Below are 25,743 nucleotides of genomic sequence, written 5' to 3'. Positions count from 1 at the left end.
TAGCTCCACAGCTTTTGAAAATGTTCCTGCAAATCACCAAAGAATTAAAACCTTTTTGGAAATAATTCAAAGCTATTCCGATGGAGACTTCAAAAAACACTTCAGACTTAATAGGTCCACCGTCCACATACTGATAGGTATGCACTCAGTTTTACTCAAATAATATATTTATGTTTAGATGCTAATGTATTTTAAATGTATTTTAGATCGGTATAAGCATTTACCACGGTTCAATTCGACACCAAAAAGAGATCTGCCCAAAACTTCTGCTGAAAAGGAAGTATATATATTTTTGTGGTACATGACAAACACCAACACTTTTCGCGAAATATCTAATTTATTCGGCGTGTCACAGTCCAAAGCATGGCATATTATTCAAAGAGTGACAATGTGGCTAATATCCATCGTCCATGAATATGTGAAGTGGCCAAGCAGGGATGAAATTGCTCAAAATATGGCTTTAATGGAAGAAAAAACAAAGATGCCAGGAATTTTGGGTTGCATTGACGGAACCCATATACAAATCAAAGCCCCGGTTCTAAACAAAGAAAATTATGTTAACAGGAAGCACTATTACAGCATCTTACTTCAAGGTGTTGTTAATGCAAAGAAAAAGTTTATAAATATTTTTTGTGGGGAACCGGGGAGTTTGCACTATAGTCAACTTCTCCGAAGGTCGGATTTATATAGAAATGCATTCGAAAGGTCCGAAGAGCTTTTTCCTTTCAACTCATTCCTGCTTGGTGGCTCAGAATATCCATGTCTTGAGTGGCTGATTCCACCCTTCAAAGACAATGGGAATATGACAGATGCTCAACGCAGATTCAACGAAATTCATTCTTCTGGGCGAATAGTAATTGAGCATTCTTTTGGTTTGCTGAAAACTGGTTTTAGAAAAATATTTCATTTTACGGAACAAACTAATATTAATATTAACTCTGCCGTGAACTTAGTGGTATGACAACAACGATGAGTTAGAGGAAAGCCATCAGCATGAATCTTTTCCAGAGCTTGATTCTCATTCAGGAACTTCAAACAGTTCAAGGTGGCAGCAGTTAATGGAAGATTTAAGCAATAGACACATAATTTGAAGAATACTAAACTTTTTTTACCTACTCTCCAAATATTTTTTTTTATTACCATAAAAGTAAATCAAAATTCGTCACAAAATCATTGAAAGAAAAAGTGCGAACTAAAAATATTTTACTATTAAGGAACTTTTAAAAACATCACATTTCATTGATCGTCATATCATATACACTATAAAAAATATCACATTTCATTCATCACTTAATAAATATTTATATTCTAATGTAATTTAGTCACGTACGGAAATATAGAGATACATTTCAAAATTAAAGTTGCTGGAGAATTATTTAATAAACTATGGCATAGTGCAAATCGACGGTTAAACTTCATAACCTCGTAAGTCGAAAAACTCGAAAAAAAATATTGATGCAAAAAAATCAGGAGATTCAGAGCCATCTTTACGTATTTTCAGTTCAACAATGTTGTTCTCGTTTTAAAAATCAAATACAAATTTAAGCAGTACCTCGTGAGTCTCCTACTATGTAAGTTAATAGATTTGTTTTCAACTCTGGGTAAAGTTTTCCTGTGTTAAGGTGCATAAATAGGCGGTTTTTTTCATACAAAAGTTTAAATTGGTAATATTTATTTTTAAATGTATATACATATATGTAAGAACAAAATTATATAGTATATTTATGTTATTTATTGTTTATTAGAGATTTCAATTCAACGAATAAATACGAGGTTCTGCTTTGGCTAATTAAAAAAATATACTTACGAGGTTCTGCATTAATTAAAAATGACTTCTCGAGCACTGTTAATGCTTAATTTTGCCTGCCTGACAAGTTCAAGGATTGATAATGATATTGAGCAAGAATTGTAAAATCATGTGCTCAATGGTAAGGACCCTTTCATTAAGAATTTTTATATTTATGTATATAAGATACAGCTAAAAGATTTATTTTTGAATAACTTAAGATGATGCGATGGAATACGAGAATTTGTCCAGTGGTGATGGAAATCAGATTGACATCAGAACTCAGTTTTCTGATGACGATCATAATCAAAATTTAATGCTTTCCCCTAACGAAAATGAAGCAAATGAGAACCAAATTCAAAGTTTAACATTTTCTTATGTAAACCATGAACCCATTGATAAGTTAAGTGAAGTCTCAATCCTCGAGGTAAATGATGATGAAGATATTATTTCAAATACGGAAGGTACAGAAGGTGAGAGTTGTGTTAAATACTTAAATTAAGATAATATCTACTTATTTAAGATATTAATGACCCGGTTCCTATAACGAAGTCAAAACCAAATAAAAGAAAAATAAATAAAGAGCTGCGAGGATGCCCGTGTAATGGGAGAACGATACAAGTGCAAGGTTGTACACAAGAGTCCCAGGAACGAATGCCACAAGTTGTCCAATGAGGAAAGAAAGGTAAGGCAACGGTTTTGATAAATAATGTGTATGGAATTACCCGCAGGCAAACTGCTTTGAAATATTTTTTTAAAAAATTCAAAAGGAGACAACATTCGGGTCTGCAAGAAAATGTATATTGCTACAACTGGAATAAAAGAATGGTCAATTTAAAATTGATTGAAAAAGAGCCAGCTGAGAATCAAAGACAAAAATAAATCATTAAACAAAACTCAATGTCCTTTAAGTGCAGAACTTAATTTCATGTCTTCTCACTACTGCAGAATTATTATTGTTATCCTTCTTCATAGGTCAAAAAAAGACAGGTGTGACATTTGTTTCAAACATAAAAGTGGAGAGGTCCTTGAAGAAGAGTTTCAATTTGATCGCATATCAAAAAAAATATCGTTCCAGAGCAGAAAAAGTTAAGGATAAAACGGATGCACAAAATAATTTGTACCATGTTCTAGCAATAGATGTACAGGCTGTTAAAAACTGACCGTTAATAAAAATGCGAGTGCATTATATTACCGAACCAAGTTGTGCTGTCATAACTTTACAGTCTATAATTTAGCTGACAAAACTGCTACATGCCCGTTCACATAGTTCGATATTTTCATCGTATCGGATATTTTCTCGATTCGGTGTCTTTCAGTTAGTGTTCAGACGGTACGGTAATTTAACCGTACACAGTACTCAACCCTACATTGACGACCCACTACGACTATATATTAGCAATACATTATTCGACAATAGCCCAGACGAAAAATTACGCACTATCGGTCAAAATATCGAATCGTCTGAACGCACTGTATATAAATACATTGCCACGGTTAGCTGAATCGGTTTGTTTTACCGTACGACCGAAAACGATTTGCAGAGACAAAACCGAATGACAAAATCGACCTAATCGGTAATTTTACCGTATACAGTTAAATGCCGTATCGTCTGAATATACTCATTTAAATTATATTGACACTGGATTATATGGTAAAATCGACGATACGGTAAAACCGCCGATTCGGAATCGTGTGAACGGGCTCTTACTGGTTTGATGGAACCGTTTCAGATGGCCAGGCATCAACATTTCCATCTTTTCTTTTGGATAATTTAGAAATAAATTTTTTGAAGTTGGGGAGCAAGATTAATATTATCATCTATTCTGATATTCTGATGGTTGCACGTCACAGAACCGTAACAGCATCATGAGCAATACACTTTTGTTCATATCTCAAAAATATGAAGTTGAGATTATTCAGAAGGACCTTACAAAAGGGCATACTAAAATGGAATGCGATAGCGTGCACAGCACAATTGAAAATAAGATAGAAAATAAAGAAATCCACATCTCCAATGATTACGTAAGGTTGACAAAAGTCAACAAAACATTATATACCTAAAACTGAGGCTCCAAATTTTGATTTTTTCAAAAACGTTAGAGCTAAAGAATTAATGGGTGCTTTCACAAAGCTAGTGACTACGTAGTCAAAATTCAACTAGCTTTGTGAATGCAAAAGTACACTACAAAGCTGGTCAATCTGCAACAGTGAAATATAGTTCAATTAGGCCAAGGAAAAAACGAATGACCCCTGTGTAACAAATGTCAAAAGTTATCGATATCATAGAGGTACGAATTCGTACAAATTGGATTTCGATGATGAGTACAAAGACTTACCAGCAAGGCCCAAAAATGTTTTCATCACCTTTTAATATTAAAAAAAAAAGTTGACCATCTGCAGGAAATTAAAGCTATAATACCGAGATACTATTGGTCTTTTTATGAAAATGTCAATTTCTTTAATATGTTTTAAATTATCTTTTGAAATGTGTGCAACTTGAATTTATTTGATATTTACTTATTTTTGATTTATTTTTTTTATTTCTGTTATTAAAATAGTTTTACTTGAACTAATATAAAATTAACATTGTCAGTTCGGCTTTGTCTGTTATAACATTCTTAAATGTATCTTATTTGTTTGCCTTTGTAGTGCATTTTAAATTAATTAGTTCTTTTCACTCAAGTACTTTTTTATTATTTGTGTAAAACCTAACTTTAATTTTTTCTTACTAACTGTGCTTTAACTTATTATTAAATGAATTCTCCTCTTTAACTATACTTTTAATTTGTTGCTTAATACCTGTTTTAAATTTATAATGTTCCAGACTAACTGTACATTAAGTTATTAATAAATGGATTCCCGTATTAGACCTTTTTGTATTTCAGTATTCTGAAATGTGTTTCTTTTATGTTTGCCATTAGAGTTTAATTTATTAGTTGGTTTTTGATTTAATGTATTTATCACTACGAAATAAAATAAAATATTCGAAGAAGTTTAACCTAGTCGTGTTACGTTTTTAAAATAAAAAAATGATGATTTAGTAAACAAGGGAATTGTTAGCAATACCTCGTAAGTATTGAAAATTTAAATGCAGTACCTCGTTAAATTAAAAACGACACATTATTTTGACAAAAGTGTAAAATATAATGAATTGTATATTTTATAACTCAAATCAACAATTTTATTATTTCTTTAATTTTGTTTAGTGGTTTTAAAAGGTTTTATTTTGTATTTGCAAAAACTTTTTCAACTTTTCTTTTCTATCTTAACGAGGTTCCTTTGCTCGTTCTGACTTATCTATTTTCTTTAATTTGATTGTTGTATAATGTTTTAAAATTTTAGCCTTTCTTTCCTTTATTATATAATATGTAATATCTTCCTCTCAGCCCGGCTGATATTGTTGTGATTGATTCTATAAAAGAAAAAGATCCAGATTGGATCATGGTGAAAATAAAACGAGGCTATTATAATTGAACCTCTTATTGAAGGACTTTATTTAATTTCATCTGCATGAACAAAGCCGTACAGACCAGTAAAATTACTTTACATTTTTAATATCAATTGACTTCTAAATTAGAAATCTACTTCATTATGAAAAAGAATTTCTCTTTAAATCCTTAAATGGAACATTGTTGGACCATACTTTTTCCCGTTTCTCTTAAGTCAGCCTTGCTGTAAAGCTAATACAGCTCGTCTTTCTATCTTCTTATCCACTCACCTTCTATGCATACGAACGGAGACAACCCAATGTGCTTTCATCCACTTTTTTCATAGTCCATGCTTATGTACCGTATAACCAGACGGGTATGATACGGGTCTTTTTAAGTTACTCACGAAAGGTCTTTACTACTTAATTGCTTTCTAAGCCCAAAGAAAGGGCGGTGAAGAAGAGTAATATTTTTCGTTGATCTGAGCGCTGCTGTCGTTTTCTGCATTCATAGCAAATTTTGTCTTCCGAAATCGTAAAATCAAAATAAAATAAACAAAATCTGAATCCATAGATTTAAAAACAATTAGCAGTAGCGATCAGGATAATCCACATATCTAACAGAGTAAATGTTTCGAAAAATCACTTCGATTCAAATCCAACTATATCCACCTCGGATTCTTTTCTATTGTCACTGCTCCGTGCGAGCTCTGCCTTAAATATGTATAGTTTCTGCAAGAATAACTCCATTTCGGGATCTCTATCATATGAACACCCCTTATAAATGACCAGAGCGTAGCCTCGACTGACATCTGTCAAAAATGTCAATTCAGGAGTATATTTTTATTTTCCACTTTGATGTCGACCAAAAAAAATGTATTTATTGCTTAAAATTAAAAATATAAAACATAATTGCTTAATATTTCAATATTGGATTAACATTTTAAACCCTTAGAGTTTCCATATCAACAAAAAGTGCCCTCAATCTTATCAAATTGGCTAAGCGCATTGGCAACCAAACCAAGATAAACAAAGACCTTTGGATATTGCTCCCAACGACGACAACGTTCCAACTCAATAACACCCCAACCCAACCATCATGAAGCAATCATCGAAACGCGGATCTCGATTGTCTAGTCTCGCTGAAGACCTCAGCATTCCAGATGATGCTCCATTCCGAGGGCGACTCCATATGCTTTTCTCCCAGATCGAAAAAGAATTCGAACTGCTCTACATGGAGAACCTCACTTGTAAGTATCTAGCTAATTAAAAACAAAAGAAAAATATTTAAAACTTACGTGACAGTGCAAGAAAAACTAGAATCTCTGGGTGGGAAGGAAAATATGGGTTGTGATCGTTCAGCAGGACACGATGATCCCGACACAACTGGCATTCCCATGAAAAGCTTCAAATCGAAGATAGCATCGTCGGGAAGTAAAGTCAAAGCAAGCCATAAAATAAGAGCACAGACATCTCGAATTGTGTCCAGTTTCAAGGCGCAGTCAGTTGTCAGTTCTTTGGTGCGTGACTTCTGTGGCCATAAGGACGGAGTTTGGCAGATTGCTGCCAAATCCGGACAACCAATTATAGGAACTGCCTCAGCCGATCATACGGCATGCATTTGGGGAATTGAGAGCGGGCGATGTCTGCTCCAATATCAAGGCCATGCTGGCTCGGTGAATTCAATAAAATTCCATCAAAATCGTGATCTGGTTCTGACTGGCAGTGGTGATGGCACTGCTCACATCTGGCAAGCTGCCGTTAATTGGGAAGTTTCCAAGTAAGATAAGATACATCTACATCGATCATTGATTGATTTTCATTTTCGTCTTTTTTGCTATCAAGAAAGGGGCATTCATCTGAAGAGGAACTCGATGATAGTGACGAACAAGTGGAGGATCGTGATAGAGTGGATACTTTACGAACTCCATTGTGTGAATTTTCAGGACCCGGTGGTCATACGTCGGTTGTGGTTGCCGCCGATTGGCTACCGAATATGGACCAAATAATCACTGGTAGCTGGGATAGAACTGCGATGTTGTGGGATGTTGAAACTAAAGAACCCATTCAGCCTTTAACGGGACACGATCACGAGTTGACTCATGTCTCGGCACATTCCAGTCAACGCTTAGTGATTACTGCTTCAAGAGACTCGACTTTCCGTTTGTGGGACTTTAGAGATGCCATACCAGCAGTATCAGTTTTTCAAGGCCACACTGAGTACGAATTTTTTTGTTGTCTTTTGTTATTTTTTTATAAAAAAAACTTCAATTCTTTAGGAGCGTAACTTCAACTGTTTTCACCAAAGACGACAAAGTTGTATCAGGCTCGGATGATCGTACTGTCAAGGTCTGGGAATTGCGTAACATGAGATCGGCTCTGGCTACCATTCGTACCGATTCAGCTGTCAATAGATTGGCTGTCTCATCGACGGGAGTAATCGCCATTCCACACGATAACCGACAGATTCGTTTGTTTGATTTGAATGGACAACGAGTAGCTCGCTTACCCAGGACAAGTCGACAAGTAAGCTTCATATACATTATTTTAAAATTCCAGAAAAGATCACTTAAATATATTTTTGTTTGCGTAGGGTCATCGTCGTATGGTGTCATCAGTTGCATGGGCTGAGGAGCCTGTTTTCAACTGTAATCTATTCTCATGTGGATTCGACAGAAGAGTTCTCGGTTGGTCGATCTCATTACCAAAGGATAATTAATTTTATTTTAATTTAAAAACAGAAAATATAACAAAAGAAAAAGGTAATTATTATGTATTAAATGTAATTTCACATACTCATTAATGAGGATAGGATTTTATTGTTGTAGGGATCGTAAATATTATTATTATTAAATACAAATAAAATGTATAATTTATTTAATTGTTTAATTTTAAAAAGAGAATATTATATTAATCCATCATAATTATTATTACTATTATTGTTATTGATGTTCCTTCTCCTTTATAATTATTAATGTTGTAAACATCACTTATTTCCTTAAAGTAAAAAATATAGACTTCTAATAAATTGTGCATCATTTTAAATTCATAATGAACAAATATAAAAATATTTACAAAGTTATTATATTATATAGATAATTAATATTATATATTTTCTGTTTCAAAATAAAGATACAATTTTAGCTGGACATATCTAGGATTAAAACTAAATAAATAAAAATAAAGATCTTAGTTTTCTGAGTAGTTTTAGTGGTAGTAAAAAAGTGAATCTATATACACTTACCGTATTAACTGTATTTATTTTTCCCTCATAAATAAAAAAGCACTAACAAAAAGAAAACAAAACGGTTATTTATTTGTTTTTATTGAACAAGGAAGAAAATTCGAGTGAAATCAAAGCGAAATCTACATTGAAATTGAAAAGCAAGTGAAATTGTTATCAGGGTTCTATCATTCCAACGATTTGGGAATTACTTTAACTAAATTAAAGCAGCTGACAAAAGAGTCAAATAAATCATTCTTTTGATTGTCATAATATGTATACTTTCTTATTTTTTTATTTGTTCTGTGCTTTCGGTTTGAATAAATAGAAAACTTTGTGGTTGGTGTTGATACATATGGCAACTAGTTGCAGATTTATAAATAAACATCAGTTTGGAAAGACTCTGGTGTTTGTTTATTTGTTTGTTTATTTAAGTAACCAATCTACGAATTTACATTCAACAGATTTCAAATGAAGTACATGTATAATACAATTCAGTTTATAATTATTACATATTATATATAAAATTAAAAATTGGAAAAAAAAAATTAATTAATTAAAGTGAACAATCGACTTTTAAATAAGTTTCTGGACATTGATATATCCAAACTAGAATAAAACATATTAAATAAATTAAAACATGCGGAAATCGGTTCACGTTGTCCATATAGCTTATGATGGGAATCAATTGACAAAAGCGGTCTGACTCTTAAGGAAATTGAAGGAGCTACAGATGCAAGCAGTTAAGCAAACTCTCACAATCAATAGTTGAAGTCAAAATATCACGAATAAACATGACACTATACATTTTTCTTCTCGACTCAAGAGTCTGTATTCCAAGTAATAGATATTTCGAATTATAAGAATGATGGAAACCTTCTATATTGTTCTAAAATATTTCGAAGAGCAAATCTGAGAAATTTTTTTTGAACATTTTCAATTCTCTTTTTATTAAAATCAGTTGTAGAGCTCCAAACAACACAATTATATTCAAGAACAGGACGCACAATACTGCAGTATAAAGATTTAATGGTGTAAGGGTCCTTAAATTCCAATGAGTTTCTTTTGATGAATAAAAGTAAAGAATTTGCTTTGGATACAATATAATTAATATGTAAGTTAAATTTCAATTTAAAATCAAATATAACGCCAAAGTCCTTGAACTTTTCATCAACTTGTAACGTAAAATTATTTAATGAATAGTTTGGAATAATATTTAACAAAGTTCTATTGTAGGCCATACAAGCACACTTGTCAACATTTAACAAGAGATCATTTGACTTGCACCAATCAACAAATAAATTTAGATCATTTTGAAGCAGAAAAGAATTATTTAAATTAGAAATTCGAGAAAAGAACTTTATGTCATCCGCATACATAAGGCAATGAGAATTTTTAAGAACATTTGGAAGATCATTAATAAAAAGTAAGAATAATAAATGACCCATATGACTACCTTCTGCAACACCAGAAGTTACTTTAATCTCTTTTGAGAAAAAGTCCCCGATCTTTACATATTGTTTTCGACCAAGTAAATATGAAGAAAGCCATTGAAGTAGCGGTCCATGGAAGCCATATGCTTGAAGTTTTTTTAAGAGTATATTTAAATTAACCCAATTACAAAGTCTGTATAAATCACATGAACTTGTTTTCGATTGTCTAGAGTATTAATGACAAAATTTGTGAATTCTACTAGATTAGAATTAGTAGACCTACCTTTCCAAAAACCATGTTGATATTTACTTACATTTTGCTTTATGATAGATTTAAATTTACCTTAAACAAGGCTATCTAAAAGCTTTGGAACAGGTAGCTTAGTTATTGGTCTATAGTTCGTTACTAAGTTTTTTGATCCAGATTTAAAAATCGGATCAATGATAGAGACTTTCCACTCATTCAGGAAAATACCATTAGAAATATATTCATTGAATAGATGTAATAGCGGAACAGAAAGAGAACTTGCACAATGGCGAAAAACAATAGGGAAAAATCCTAATATATCTGCAGTTTTTTTTAGGTTTAAGTTTATGCAAAGCATCTTCAATCTCAGTTAAGTCAAATGATATGCTAGAACAATCAAAAATAGATGGCAAGGCATTAATGAATTGATAATTTATTGTTGAAGATGTAGAAGAGTTATAAATACTTTCAAAAAACTGTCCAAAAAAATCTACAATCATTTTCGGATCACTAGTTTTATTATTACCAAAAAACATAGTTGTTGGAAATCCAGTAGTACTTCGTTTAGTATTTATTAGTTTCCAAAAAGATGTTGGAGATTGCTTTAGATTACTTTCAACAGAATGAATATAATTACAATAAAGAAATTTTAAAAGAAAAACAAACTCTTTCCTGAGACGAGAAAAAATTGCATAAGAATCATCGGAAGGTTTTTCTTTATATTTTTTAAACGCTGCGTTTTTAGCATTTTTCAAATTTAATATTCGTTTATTATTCCAAACCGGATGAGAGCTAACTTTTCTGCTATACATAGGTATACAATCATTTAAAACAATTTTAAAAAAGATTTTAAAACATTGGAACTTTTCATGTATATTTTTATCCAGAAACTCATTTGACCAATTAATATTACTAAAACAATTATTCATCAAAGATAAATTATGAAAATTAAATTTATAAACCATTTTAGAACTATTAAATTTGCTAAAATTATCATAATTGTATTTAAAATTGTATATTATTGGTGTGAAAGTATAGCATAGGTTTTGAGTTTGTTTTAAAAGTTTATAAAAGGATTTGTTTTACTCGGAAGACATTTGGCGTGGAGCTTGAACTTCTTATTGATCAAGTGCATTATAATTAAAAGTTGAGGTTTATTTAGATGAAACCGAACCTGTTTTAAAACAATGTCCTATTCTCGAATTTATTTATTCATTTAAAGTGTTTTGATAAAGAATGTATGAAAGCCCGAAAAAATCATTGCCCTTTTACAAGCACTACGAAACTGTTATACCGAGGAACTGAGAAAATGGTATACGTTGAATTAAACTCCAAATACCAGCAATTATGCCGCACAAAAAAAGCTGAATTTAAAAATATTCAAGCAAAATCTTAAGCCTGGCCAGTAATTCGAAAGATTTTTGGAATTTAGCCAATGAAATAAATGGATCCAACATTGTAATTGGTACAAATTTGTCTACAGATCATCTTTTATACCACTTAAAAAACCTGCTCTCAAATCAATTAGATTTGTCCTTAGCTTATGCTTTGCTTGGACTGTAAAATAGGCCTAACTGAAATAAAAATCGTACTTCAAAGAGCAAAAGATGGAAAAGCACCAGGCGAAGACGAAATTCCATATGAATACTTCAAAAATGCAACACCAGCTTTCATTGATAAGCTAAAGCAGCCTTTTAACAATATTCTTTCAACCGGCTTTATTCACTCCTAATTCAAAAAATCTGTTATATTCCCTATTCATATGAAAGGTGATCCAAACAACGTCGAAAATTATCGGGAAATATCATTTATGAATGTTATGGCTAAAATACTATGCTGTGTTTTAGTGAACAGAATAGAAAAGTGGGTTGATTAATAACAGCTTTTTTACTAACTTTTAAGCGGGTTTCAGAATAAAATATTTTACTGTGGATCAGATATTTGTTTTAACGTCAATTGTTAAAGCCAAGGCAGCTTTCGACCTTGTGAACAGAAATGCACTTTTTTTAAACTCTCTCAACTCGGAATTTTCTCAAATTTTTTATATTTGTTAAGAATATCGTCGTCTGAGAAAATTATTTTCGTATGTGAAAAAATGCGATTTTCAGGTTTTGATGCGGTTTTTACAAACAAAAAATAATATTTCAAATGCTGTTTTCCGCGTTTTAATATCTATCTTAGTTACAGAGATAATTTGTATCAATTTTGTCGTATGTGCAAGGTTGAATGCGTTTGGGTATTTATTTTGTCGTATGCGACATTTTTTCTATTGTAAACTCGGTTTTTGATCTTGCAGTAAATTATTGTCGAATGTGTTAAAAGTCCTGCACATACTACAATTTCTTTTTCAAGTTACGGTAGATCATTGTCGTAATACAGCGTTGCCGCCAAAAAAAAATGTTCGTGCCACATTTTTTAAAAAAACGTGCCATTTATGAAATTTTTGTGCCATATGAAAATAAAAACTCAAGTTTTTCTTTAAAAATAAATTTTAATTCAATACTATTAAAAAAAAATTACTTACTCTATTCGTTTTTGGCAAGTTCATAACTACATATTTCACATCACATTATGAGTTGGTATTATTATTAAAAATATATATAAATTTATATAAAGGTTTGTTAAATAAATAAATTAGCTGGAGGTTTGAAACTTTGACAACTATTAGGCTTAATAATTTTATTATATGACATTATAGCATTTATTGTTTTATATGACAGTCTGTTTTTGTTGTTAGTTTTAATGTTATTTAGCCTTGAAAATACTCTTTCTGCTGATGCACTTCAGTGAGGCAAGCTAAGGAGAATCAACATAAATTTGGAAATATTAATGAACATTCCTTGATCAATTATGTTTTTTAATTTATACAACTAAAGCCAAAATGTTTTTGAATATTCAAGAAAAACGATTTTGGCTAGCCCAATCTCAATTTTTTTTCTTATTTCACCAAAAAGAACATCTTTCTCGCACTCTAAAAGATGAGAAAATTCTGATACCAAAATATTGAAGTGTGGCAAAATACTTTGCATGTTTGGATTATTTTTAAAAAGGTTGGATCAATTATCTTAAACATATTTTGAACATTATCCTTTAAATTAAGTTTTCTTTCAAATTCTTGTGAAAGTTTTTTATAGAATATTTGACAATCTTTCAAGACACTCAACTTTTCGTTAGTCTCTAAATTTTGAAGCTCTTCTGTGCACTCAATTCCCACAAAAATATGATCTGTTGGCTTACAGTTTTCGATTTCATAGCAAATATCACCTTTGTTTTTTAAAGAATGAACATAATCTTCTTTTAAACAATTTTTAAGGATAATTTTGTGAAAAGTAGATATATCTGAAACTAATACATTTATTTTTGAGACTTATAATAGTCTCTAAAAAATTAAGTATAGTTCTTGATAAACTGTCAGCTGTACTATCGTTCAACTCTATTATAGCAAGAAACTTATCTTCAATAAGTAATGTATGCGTGTCAAAATACCTAGCTAAAATGACCAAACATTTTTTACACGATGCATCTGTACTTTCGTCTACTTTAATGGAAAAAATGCCATCATAGTTTGTCTGCAATTTCTTTGGTGCAATCGGTGCTTTTTTTCAGTAAGAACTTCGTTTGCCTTCATTCTTCCACAATGAAATCCTTGAGCTGTTTTTGAGTCTGGACACACCGATCATAAAAAGCCTGGAAGATGATCCATTATAGATATCGGCAAACTGTGCTCAGTAATGAAAGCCAAACATTTTAATAAAGTCTCCAGGTTCCATTTATTTTTGGCAACAGATTTCTTGTGATGAACATTGACAGTGACACTGCGCTTACCCTATGAGTTTTAATTTATGTAAAAAAATTAAAATAAAAAAAACGTGCCATATTTAAATTTTTCGTGCCACCGTGCCACGAGAAAATTTTCGTGTCAAAATGGCACGATCGTGCCACATCGGCAACGTTTCGTATGTGCTATGAGGATATTTTCTTTTAATGAAACTTTTTATACTTATAATAGTTTAATAAATAAAACAAAAGGTAAAAACTCTGCTCAAAATATAGCAAATAATGATCTCATTTGGCGAAAAGAACTGCGAAGCGCTTCAGCGAAAGCAATAGATATACAAAAGAGAGCAGACATTAAAAGTATGATTCCATATCTTCCTGATGAAGACAAAGCTTATTATAGAGCAATTTTTAAGTTATAAGCACCGTCTTAAATTGTTCTATGTATTTTATCAATATTTTTAATTAATATCATTTTAAGAATAAGAATTTATTTATTTTTTATTATTTTATGAAGATTCTTATTTTTTTCTTTTTTTAATGAATTTGTGATTTATTTATTTATTAAGTTTCTATTTTGTTTTGTTAATGTTTTATTAAGTTTATTTTTTTACAAGAAAATAAAAATGGAGTCTATGTTTCATGTTCAAAAAATGTTTGGTTTTATTTTAGTTTTTTGTTTCAAACCCACAATATTTTTTTTTATGCCCGTTTTATTATGTGATGATTACGTGACTTTATTATTTGTGTATGAAAAACAAACTTTTTTAGTAAAAATGTAACATACGACAAAATGATATTGTACTAAATTGGCTTCAATTTTTGTTTTAGTGGATGCAAACTTTATATTTTGCTTTAAAAATAAAACTTAATTCGTTCTGAACAAATGGTTCAAATTTCAAACAATTCTACTTAGCCGTTTTAAAGATATGATTTTTTAAACTTTGATTGCGATTTCCCAAACATTACAAAATGCTACATACGACAATAATTTTCTCGGGCGACGATATGTATACTGGTACAGAAGCAGCGGTTTGGGATGAATCTACGTTTGTCACAGTGGTTTGATACTAACGCTGGTTTTAAACAAGGATGCCCTTTGAGTGCTTTGCTGTTTGGTTGTTCATTACCAATATTGGCAAATATCTTCCTTCCTACAAAAGTAGTTGAAATTTCCCCTCCGACGTAGTGTAAAAAATTCGGCTACAAAGTTAGTGGAGAATGATTTTGACGTTTCACAATCAGCTGCTCGGTAAAAACACACGAATTCAAAATAAAATAAATCGTCCAGTATTTAAATACAAATTAAATCACTCAAACTGTGTCTTAGATTTGGTTTTATTGAATTTAAAAACACAAAAGATAAGTTAAAGTTATCAAATCAAAAATGTTTCTTTGTTTATATATTTGCATTTGTCTATAATATGACAGTTCAATAATATGACAGGTCAAAAACCAAAGATGGGGTTGGTGGAGGTGTGTACTCTGAACGACTGAAATTAAGTCTCTCATTCCGCCTTCCCAATCATTGTAGCGTGTTCCAGTCGGAACTTTTAGTCTTGTCTTGGCTCAAAGAAAACGTGATGTCAACATCTGATATCCGTATTTTCTCTGACAGCCAGGCCGCTTAAAAAATCTCTGAACTCTGTCTCTACAAACTCTATAACAGTCCATAGGTTAGGTTAGGTTGGAGTGGCTGTCCAGATATCATTGACACACGTAGACCTCAAGGGTCCATTGTGATACCACTAATGAGGTTACTCATGGGAGAGTAATGAATTTAAACAAACCATTTTGTACTTTTAATAAAGTTAGAGAGACGTTTTGTGTCAATCGTTGCCAGTTCACTGGTATTATCGAAGAAGGGATTACCGAGAAAATAATTCCTTCTAATGGAGAGTGCTGGACATGTACATAGAAGGTGTTGGACTGTTTCCTCTTCCTCCTCGTCCATGCAGCTTCTACTGAAGTCATTTGTGTAGACCCCTAGCCTCAGAGCATGTCTACCTATGAGGCAGTGTCCCGTTATTACTCCAATTGTAGAGCTTATACTTTGTCTGCTTAGTGTTATCAAGCCTTTTGACCGTTTTAAGTCAATACTTGGCCATATTTGCTTAGTTGCCAGGCAGGTGGTACTTTGTGACCATCTAGTATTTGTTGTTTCTAAAGCATATTGCTTGAGAAGATATTTGCATGTAGCAAGTGGTGTTCCTATGTTATGTTTTTGTCTAACATAAGGCAGAAGTGTTCCGTTTTTGGCGAGCTCATCGGCTTTGCAATTTCCCGGAATGTCTCTGTGGCCCGGCACCCAAATGAGGTGAATGTTAAACTGTTCCGTCATCTCCTTCAGAGATGATTGACAATCGTGGACTGCTCGAGAGTTTGTGGAGACAGACGCGCGAGATTTAAGAGCGGCTTGGCTGTCCGAGAAGATTCGTATATCCTTACAAGATATAACGTTTTCTTTGAGCCAGGATAGTGCTTCTTTAATCGCCATTACTTCTGCCTGGAATACACTACATTGATTGGGAAGTCTATAGGATAGACTGAGATTCAGTTGTTCTGAAAAGATACCACTTCCAACTCCGTGATCGGTCTTTGAACCGTCAGTATAGAAGTGTACCGCATCGTCTTCTAGGGGTCCCTCTTCTTCCCAGGAGGATCTTGAAGGGATGGACACATGGAATCTTTTACCAAATACCATTTTTGGGGTGGTATAGTCTAAGCGATCTGGGATAGATCTAAAATTGTCTAGAATAGTTGTATGTCCAGTATTGTTACTGGTCCATTGAGAGGTGGCTCTAAGCCTTACACATGAGTTGGCAGCCACCTTTTTAGAGAAGATGTCAAGTGGTGTTAGGTTTTAAAGCACTTCCAGTGCTGCGGTTGGTGTTGTGCGAAGTGCTAGTGTGATGCACATACCTGCTGACCGCTGGACTTTAATGAGTTTATTTAGATTTACCATCTTATCCAGTGCGGTCCACCATACGACGGCTCCATAAATGAGTATCGGCCTGATTACCGAAGTGTATAGCCAGTGGGTTATTTTTGGGGAGAAGCCCCATTTTGATCCTATGGCCTTTTTACAAGTAAAAAGCGCTACAGTAGCCTTTTTGACTCTTTCATCAATATTTGCCTTCCAATTTAGTTTTTTGTCTAAAATGAGGCCCAAATATTTAGCTTGGTCGGAAAAGCTTAATGGTATTCCTTTAATCTTGGGTGGGCTAATCTGAGGAATTTTATATCTTCTCGAGAAGAGTATTAATTCTGTTTTGTGTGGGTTGACGTCCAATCCACATTGATTAGCCCATTTAGTTAGCCTGTTTAGGGCATTTTGTAGGAGTTCCGAGAGAACTTGGGGGTGCTTCCCAGATACGGATATCGCAACGTCGTCAGCGTAGGCAATCACCTTGAAACCTTCTGTTTCCAATGTTGTAAGTAAGTCGTTTACTACCATGTTCCATAAAAGAGGCGAAAGGACTCCACCTTGGGGAGTGCCTCGATTCACCGATCTGGTGGTAGTAAAACTTCTCATGTTAGAAATTATTGTCCTGCTTTTGAGCATGAGACTTATAAGATCTATGAGTGACTTCTCTAATTTCAGCTTATCCATTGCTGTTGTGATCGCCTGGTAACTGACGTTGTTGAAAGCTCCTTCAATATCTAGGAACGCTACCAGGTTATATTCTTTGTATTCGAGGGAATGTTCAATAGTACGTACCAGTGAGTGAAGTGCTGATTCTACTGATTTTCCCTTAGAGTAAGCATGTTGAGCTGTGAAAATGAGACATGGTTTTAAATTATGTCTGATATAAATTTTAATCAATCTTTCCACGGATTTAAGAAGGAAGGATGATAGGCTGATTGGTCGTAGATCTTTAGGGTTAACGTGTGAGGGTTTCCCTGCTTTGAGAATGAAGACTACTTTTGCCATTCTCCAGGCTTTGGGAATATATCTCAACCTTACACAGCTTGTCAGAATGATTTCCAATGGTGGAATAATCATGTCTGAGCTTTTTGTAGTTCGGCCGGAATGATTCCATCTGGTCCTGGAGATTTATATGGATCAAAGCTGTCTATGGCCCATTGCAGTTTTTCCCGCATTATTAGATCAACTTAATCGCTTGTAGAAGCTTGAGACTCTGATGTTAAGTCGTTGAGTATGTTAGAACTACCTGGAAAGTGGGTGTCTAATAGACATTCCAGGTAACTGTAAGTCAAATGAACTCGCCAGGAACGGTACAGTACAGCCCATCCTACCACGTTTGGCAAGTACTGGCATACCAATCGCTACTTGTAAACTGTTGCTAATGCAAGACGCTGGGAGGAGGGCAGGCACCAGGTGAAACAACATCACCACGTGTCAAGCCACAAAAAACATCTGGCCAACACTGGATTTAAAACGTTCAAGGTGCTTGCTCTCTCTAAGCAGATCGCATATAATAGGTGTCATAACCGGACACTGTCTAATAGGAAAGCACGCCACGAGACTAGGCGTATTCTCAAATGACTTTTGCAGTAGCTGGACGAGGAAGAGGAAGAAAGGGTTCTTCATCTTTTCTGCACATGCCCTGCTCTAGCTTGAAAACGCAAGAATTACCTAGGAGAATTCTTCTTTCGATCTAAATCATATCGGTGTAATCAGCCTCTCACGTTTCGTTAGGGATTCAAGCTGGTTCCATTGAGCTTAGGAGGAAGCCCCAAGATTCATGTGGTATCACAATGGGCCATTAAACTGGCCTTAGTATGTCCGTTTCCATCTTGGACAGCCACTATAACCTAACCTAACCACGACAGTTCCAGATTGACCAGCTTTGTAGTGTAGTTTTGCATTCACGAAGCTAGTTGAATTTTGACTACGTAGCCACTAGCTTTGTGAATACGACCAATGTTCTATACTCTATGCAGATAATCTAGTGATCCAGAAAATTTGCAGCTTATAATAAATCGGTTGTCAACATACTGCAACACATGGGGACTTGCAATAAATATTGAAAAATCCAAAATCATGGTATTTACAAGATCTTCTCACAGGTTGGTTAGAGAAGGTTGGTTCTTCAATGGCCATCGTCTTGAAATCACTAAAGATTAAAATTATTTGGGTGTGAAATTGAACAAAACTATGGATTTTAAAAATCATCTAATTGAAAAGGCGAAGTCTTAGCAAAGCTTGCTGAATATGACATGGAGGAATATTTTCTCAAACCAAAATGTATTGCTGTCAGCTAAATACAAAATATTTGATTGTGTTGTTAAAACATCTCTTTGTTACGCGGCCCAAGTTTGGGGAACAGATGAATTTGAAGCAGTAGAAAAGTTCCAAAGCAATTTCATAAAAAAAACTTTTTAATCTGCCAAATGGAACACCTAACTACGCAATTTATTTAAAAACTGGGGTTTCAAAACTTTTTACCAACACCCTTAAGATGCAGGCCGACTAAATCTATAAAGTTGCTTCACATTCAGATGCACGTTTGACAAAGAAAATGCTCCTTTATGAAATTCGGAATAAGGTCTGGTGGGTTGCAAAATGGCAACATATAGGCAATAGCTGTGGAGAAGTTATCCAATTTGATTTGACTAAAGGAGCAGCTTTACAAGATAATTTAAAAAACACGAAGACTTAGTTCGAGAAAAATTAGTAGTAGAGGCTAAGCAATCTGAGAGCAGAATAATATACTTACAAATAAATCATAACCTTTTACGCAATAATTATTTTGAAAACACATTCAGCTATAAAGAAATATCGTTAATATTCAAATCCAGATGTGGGATAACTCCTAACCTTAAATGGCAGTCCATACAACGGAAATTTCCAGCAATTCTGTACTCTATGTAACATGAAAGCAAAAGAAGACTGTTTCCATTTTATAAGCATTTGCCCAGTGTTAAGACACCAAAGACTAAGATTTTTCCAGAAAAACAGTTTTACAATGAAAGAAACAATAAAATTATTAAATGGTGTAAATTGGAAATTTTTGTACTGTTTTTTTAATTCAATTTATAAGTACTAAAATCTTTTAATGACTGCATTTATTTAAACCAATTCATTTAAATTTTACAATATAAGCTAAAATCGCTTTATATACTTTGTCAACAGATCTGACGGCTATGCCAAAGCTTTATAAAATTCGTTATTCAAACTGTATTAAAATATTTATAAATAAATTAATTACCTACATACTTACTACTTATTCATTTAATCTACGAGCTACAGACTCAACAGATGCAAAAAAGATTAAAAACATAATAAAAATAAATAATACAAATCATTTTTGAATTTACTTCGTTGAACTCCCTAATTGACCTTGAAACTGGTTCATTCATTCCATAATTTGTCCTCTGTTTAGTTTGAAAAAGAAGGCATCATTCTATCAATGGTCTAATCGGGACATAAAAACAAATAAACGATAGAAGGAATCTTGCACAAATACTATATCATGAATAGCTCTTCGAGATTTGAGAGATTTAAGATCCAGAAGATTACGTCGAGCTTGAGAATCCGGAAAAAAATTTCAGCGCATTTTACAAAACACATATTTTGTGAAACGATGCTGAACTTTCTCAATTTTATCCGAAAACGTTTGTTGGTAACGATTCCATATGACATCAGCATACTCAAGTAATGATCTAACTAATGAGTTATATAAAGATGTAAGCGTATGGGGATCCGAAAAGTCAGTTGAGTTTCTTTTAATGAAACCAATCATAGAGTTGATTTTAGCGATAATAGCATTCTTGTGCGGAACAAATGTAAACTTGTAATAAAAGGTGACACCCAAATTCTTACCGCAGCAGTTCTCTGAAGAGGGATACGATCAATAGAATACGCAAAATAATAAGTTGTGAGTTCCCTAGAAGCATTTCTTGACATTAAGTTTATTATAGTTAACCAAACCCCAGTTTGATAAATGATCAAGGTTTATTTGGAGATTGAAGCAGTCATAAATGGTTTTCATTTTTAAAAATAATTTGAGATCTTCAGCATATAATGAGACATTGGCTGAACTTTATGTTTTTGTAAATATCATCGATACAGATTATAAGTGAGTAAAATAGGGCCAAGATGACTGCCCTGGGGAACTCCTGAGAAACATTTAATAGATCTCCAGGTTTGATTATCAAGTTATACTATTTGTACCTTCACTATCACTTAACAAAGATGAAAGCCAATGAAGAAGATTAGAGTGAATCCCAAAGTTATAAAGCTTACGAAGCAGTATGTTTTATCATACAGAATTAAATGCGTCTACTTGACTTTGACTTTCTATACAATGGGCAGCCAACATAAGGGACTTCATTTGCAGTCAACTTCATTCTTTGAACGTACATTTTGACACTCCTCAGGCAAGCCATGATCTGCATTTTGTATTGGAAAGAAATATTAGTTATTTCTTTTCCAAAAACTTTTACAGAAAGCATTAAATAAAGCTGTGCAGACAATAAATAAATCATAGAGTAATAAAGTTCAGCTTTCAGTTGCATGATACAAAATTATTAATTATCGTTTTGGTAGAAGTAGACTTGACTTGATAGTTAGGGAGATTTTTCTTCACTAACTTTCCAGTCAACTTTCCATTAAAGGTTCCTTAATTGGAAGGTAATTTTTTGGCAGCTGGCCAATCAGATACTAGGAACTTGCCTAACTTTCAAGTCCCATATGTATTGTGTCTATAGTCTAAACCTGCCCAGTTAATAATGAAAGAGGAAAAACATGCGAGATTAGTGATAGTTGATCTACCCGAAATTAAAATAAACCCATGCTGGGCATCACTTACATGTTCTTTTACGAAAAAATCCAGTTAAGTCTTTACTAAACTTTCGAGCAATTTAGAAAGCTTACAAATGTCTCTGTAATATTCAACAAGGAAACCAGTTGAAATTATAGTTTAACATAATCTAATTATTGGTGATAACAGAAACGTTCGCCTGCCAACAGAGTTCCCAAGAAAAATGCCAAAAATGCATCAACAGTAGGTACGTACACCTTTCACGAAAATTGAATAAGAAATGCATTGTACATATCTTGACGCATAAAAATTGGGCTAACAGATGAAGCCCAATAAAAATATATCGCAATAAAAAGGTCTAAGATACCAGAGTATATTAAAAAAAAACAATTTCTTTAACGTTTGCACAACCATTAAGCAAGCTTTACCATCTTTCCTCTTCCTTAGGTCTATTTACGAGGAAATCAGCATTTGTCCAGCCTATCCCTGAAAAAGGCGAATCATCTTACTATCCACCAATTGCACTCACGTCCCTTCATGTCAAGGTCATGGAAACGCTGCTTAATTATGAGCAAACGAAATATCTCGAAGCATGAAAGCTTTTGTAGCAATAAGTCTAGCGGTGATTCTATTGTTTGTCTAACCGAATAGTGGAACAAGTAAGATTATTACACTTGACATTTCAAAGGCATTTGATAAAATTTGGCATCAAGCTCTTTTATTGAAAACGCGTGTATTTGGTATTGATGAATTTCTTCTTTGTTGGGTTAGAAATTACTTTTCGGATAAAAATAACGGTTTACAAGCACACTAATCAATTTTTATTTCATTTGGAATGAGATTATTTTTACAATGCACAAACCCTCTTCGGCACAAACCTGTACTTAAAATTAATGTTTTACTTTTTCAAAGCATCTTTAACATTTTGGGGTATCTTCTTTACAATATCGCTATGCGAGATGGTTCCAATGGTTGCCAGAACACCTTCTCTATTTGGATGTTCCACATCAACGTGATATTCATAATGATCACCAAACATATTCGTCAATGTTCCGCCGGCAGCTTCGAGAACAGCTTCGGGAGCACAAGTATCCCATTTTTTGCACCCTGGGCTTGCAAAGACATACGCATGCGCTTTGCCCTCCAACAGTTGCAACACTTTGTATCCAGCTCCTCCCACCTTAATAACTTCACTTGGACTCAGTGCCTCCAAGGCACTCTGAACAATTGGATTGGAATGTGATCGCGTTGTGGTAATGATAAATGTATCGTCAGGTGCAGTTTTCAATTCAAATCCACCACAACCGATTCCCTTGAGTCCCCATATAGTACGTCCCACCTCTCCAGTATCGTGCTTATAATAGGGTTGATGAATGACCCCACCAACGGGAGAGTTCTTAACAGCAATTCCAATTAGCACGGTAACGTGCTCCAGGAATCCTTGGGTGTACTCAGATGTGCCATCTAGAGGATCTACCCAAACGATACAGTCCTCATCTTTGACATCGATCAAGTCTGATGGGCATGTTTTCGACAAGAACTCCAAGTCCATTTCGGTAACCAACCAATCATGTGACACATTCAAGTCGCTACTGCCCTCCTCGCCAATTATATTGACTTTGGGAAATTGTTTACTCAGCGAGGCAATTATACATTGTTGTGCTGATCTGTCTGCTTCTGTTTGGAGATCATCTTTAGCCTTAAAAAACAAAGTATATTTGTATATTTATATTGTATTCAATCAGAGATAAGGTATTTTAAGATAATGTTGTTTGTATAAAACCTTTTCAACGATACCCAAGTTGCCCTTTTGCATAACGTCTCTTATTATAGATCCCGCTCGTTTGGCTGTATTTATGGATAAGGACATTATCCTCATAACAAGTGGACTAGACATTTTTAACTTAAATTAAATATATATCTTTTGGAATTAATACTTGTTTAAATTATATGATTAGCATTATTTTATTAAAAAATTCACAGAACTTGTTTTGGTGCTTCTGGCTGGTTTTTCTTTTTGTTAGCCAGTGTGAAGTTTCTTCAAAGGGCAAGAGAAATGTCAAAAAGCATTTGTCATTGAGATCGGTTCGATTCATAATTTTAAATTCTCATTGCCGGTGTCTCCGCTCCGAAGGCATTTTGTTTTCTTTAAACTGCTTCATAACTTTTTCTATTTGAAAAGTTGTTAAAATGAGATATTTATTTGGCTGTCACTTTAAAAGTTGTCATTATGGTATTTAAAATTAAAACAATTCAGCGCATTTGTGTTGGCGGTAATAGTGATAAACAAATTTGAGCTGTTGGAGCAAATAAGTTATTTGAAGAACCTAAACCATGTACATTACTTACAAATAAATGAGAATACTGTTTCTGTATATTGTAATGTAGACGAAAACCCAATTTATCCAAATACGTTAAGATCTCAAACCAGTCGATCCCAAGCAATGTCTAATTTATTCGTTGATTTTGACCACCGTTAAGTCGGTACTTTCAATTTTTTCAATACAAATGATTTGAGAAGCATTTGGAGAAATTTGGAGAACTATTTTACTAATCGTAGTACCCGTGTCATGATGGTTAGTGCGTTGGACTGTCATGCGAGAGGTCTTGGGTTCGATCCCTGCCTGTGCCACCTAAAGTTTTATTCGGGTACTGCCTATTGCGAGGAATTGACAAATTCTCCAAGAGTCATAAAAAAGTGCTTTCGGATTCAGCATTTGAACTGTAGGTCACTCCATCCCTGCAATTACTCGCACACAGGAATGGTTGAGAGTTGTAAGTCACTAGGCCCTGGATCTCTACGGACTGTTGCCCAACCTAATTTATTTATATTTTGTTTTACTAATCGGTTAGGAATGGTTATCTCATTGGGTAGAATTAAAAGCGACCTGTCTTATAAAATATAAAAAGAGGGAAGAAGAAATTATACATTTGTTTCCTTGAATTTTTATATGAGATAGATTGTGATAGTAAGGTAGTTGTTAAGTGGAGAGATAAGATTGTGCCAAGCGTTAGATCGTTGCCTAGGGCTTTTGACGTTTGACTTGCTGAAAATCCAAAGTGAGTCAAACCAAGCCACCTCAAATTCCCAACACACCGTCAAAAATATCTTATGGTGGATTTACTTGTATAAGTATTTCATAGTCTGCATAAAAGTAGGATAGAGATAAAAGATTAAAAATGCCGTCGTAAATGCAGAAATGCAGAAATCGGATGAAGATTATAGCATATTCGTTTAAATCAGTATTGTCAAAATGTTGCTATAGTAACAAAAGCTTTACATTTCATTTTGTTACCCCTCTTTTCAAGACTTTGATTTGATTGTCTTTTTAATTGTGATGTTCATGCAACTACTTGCAATATTTTTCTTAAACTAGTGAGATACTTTTGCGAATGTCTATGTGTTCTAACTATATAAAGCCTCTAAAAAAGTCGTAACTCTCGTATATTTGCATTCATTTAATTACACTGTCGGTAAGGCTTGCGGCAACACTTTATTGTCAAAAAGTTAAAATATTTTACCACTGGGGCCCGATTATGGGATTCGTTTTGAATTCGACCAATTAACGAATTCGAAAGCAAATTTGAAATGTAACATTGTTTGTTGGCGAGTTGAAATCTGATGGGTTTTGTTTGGCGGATTCACAGGCCAAAGAGTGTTCGTTATTGTTCACTGTTTGATTTCGTGGATTTTTTCTTGATTTTAATTATATAAAAATGTGAGTTAGCTATATTTTAATTTTCTTATAATTTATCCACTATCCACAATAGAATATAAAATTTCGATTTTTGTTTTTTTTAACGGCTAAATAGGGTGTTCTGTAAATACAATGTAATATAAAACTAGGTTGAAAAATTAACCTTACAAGTGCCAATGCCTAAATTGGAAAGGTATAAGCCTAATATATGAGGTATCATGATGAAATGGTAGTTATTTGGACAGAATGGAAGAAAGCATAACCGTAAAAGCTTTCCTCTTCAAGTATAATATGCATACACACATATAATGTCAAAAGGTTGTTGCTATTGTCTCCCTGGATCTCCTACTACATTTGCATATGTTCTCTATTTTCTATTCTTTAATTATTGTTGAATTTGCCCTCATTCTCAACTCTTC

At 33.4% G+C, this 25,743-nt stretch overlaps 2 protein-coding genes across 2 annotated transcripts; one reads left to right on the top strand and one right to left on the bottom strand.

The window, feature by feature from the left end:
- Nucleotides 1-6,012: 6,012 nt before the first annotated feature.
- LOC129941945 (WD repeat-containing protein 37) lies at nucleotides 6,013-8,502 on the top strand. The gene is made up of 6 exons (XM_056050725.1): nucleotides 6,013-6,092; nucleotides 6,172-6,466; nucleotides 6,522-6,996; nucleotides 7,062-7,436; nucleotides 7,496-7,742; nucleotides 7,810-8,502. The coding sequence occupies exons 2-6, from the start codon at nucleotides 6,316-6,318 to the stop codon at nucleotides 7,933-7,935; spliced, it is 1,374 nt and encodes a 457-aa protein (XP_055906700.1). The 5' UTR covers nucleotides 6,013-6,092; nucleotides 6,172-6,315; the 3' UTR covers nucleotides 7,936-8,502.
- Nucleotides 8,503-22,424: 13,922 nt separating this feature from the next.
- Nucleotides 22,425-23,666, bottom strand: LOC129938726 (3'(2'),5'-bisphosphate nucleotidase 1). The gene is made up of 2 exons (XM_056046442.1): nucleotides 23,410-23,666; nucleotides 22,425-23,325 (listed from the first exon to the last, which is right to left on the bottom strand). Exons 1-2 carry the CDS (start codon nucleotides 23,521-23,523, stop codon nucleotides 22,525-22,527), a joined length of 915 nt encoding a protein of 304 aa, XP_055902417.1. The 5' UTR covers nucleotides 23,524-23,666; the 3' UTR covers nucleotides 22,425-22,524.
- Between the last annotated feature and the right edge of the window lie 2,077 nt (nucleotides 23,667-25,743).

Source organism: Eupeodes corollae, chromosome 1, assembly GCF_945859685.1.
Source record: "Eupeodes corollae chromosome 1, idEupCoro1.1, whole genome shotgun sequence".
NCBI lineage: Eukaryota > Metazoa > Arthropoda > Insecta > Diptera > Syrphidae > Eupeodes > Eupeodes corollae.
The sequence above is the reverse complement of the archived record's forward strand: the minus strand, read 5'-3'. Positions and strand labels throughout refer to the sequence as shown.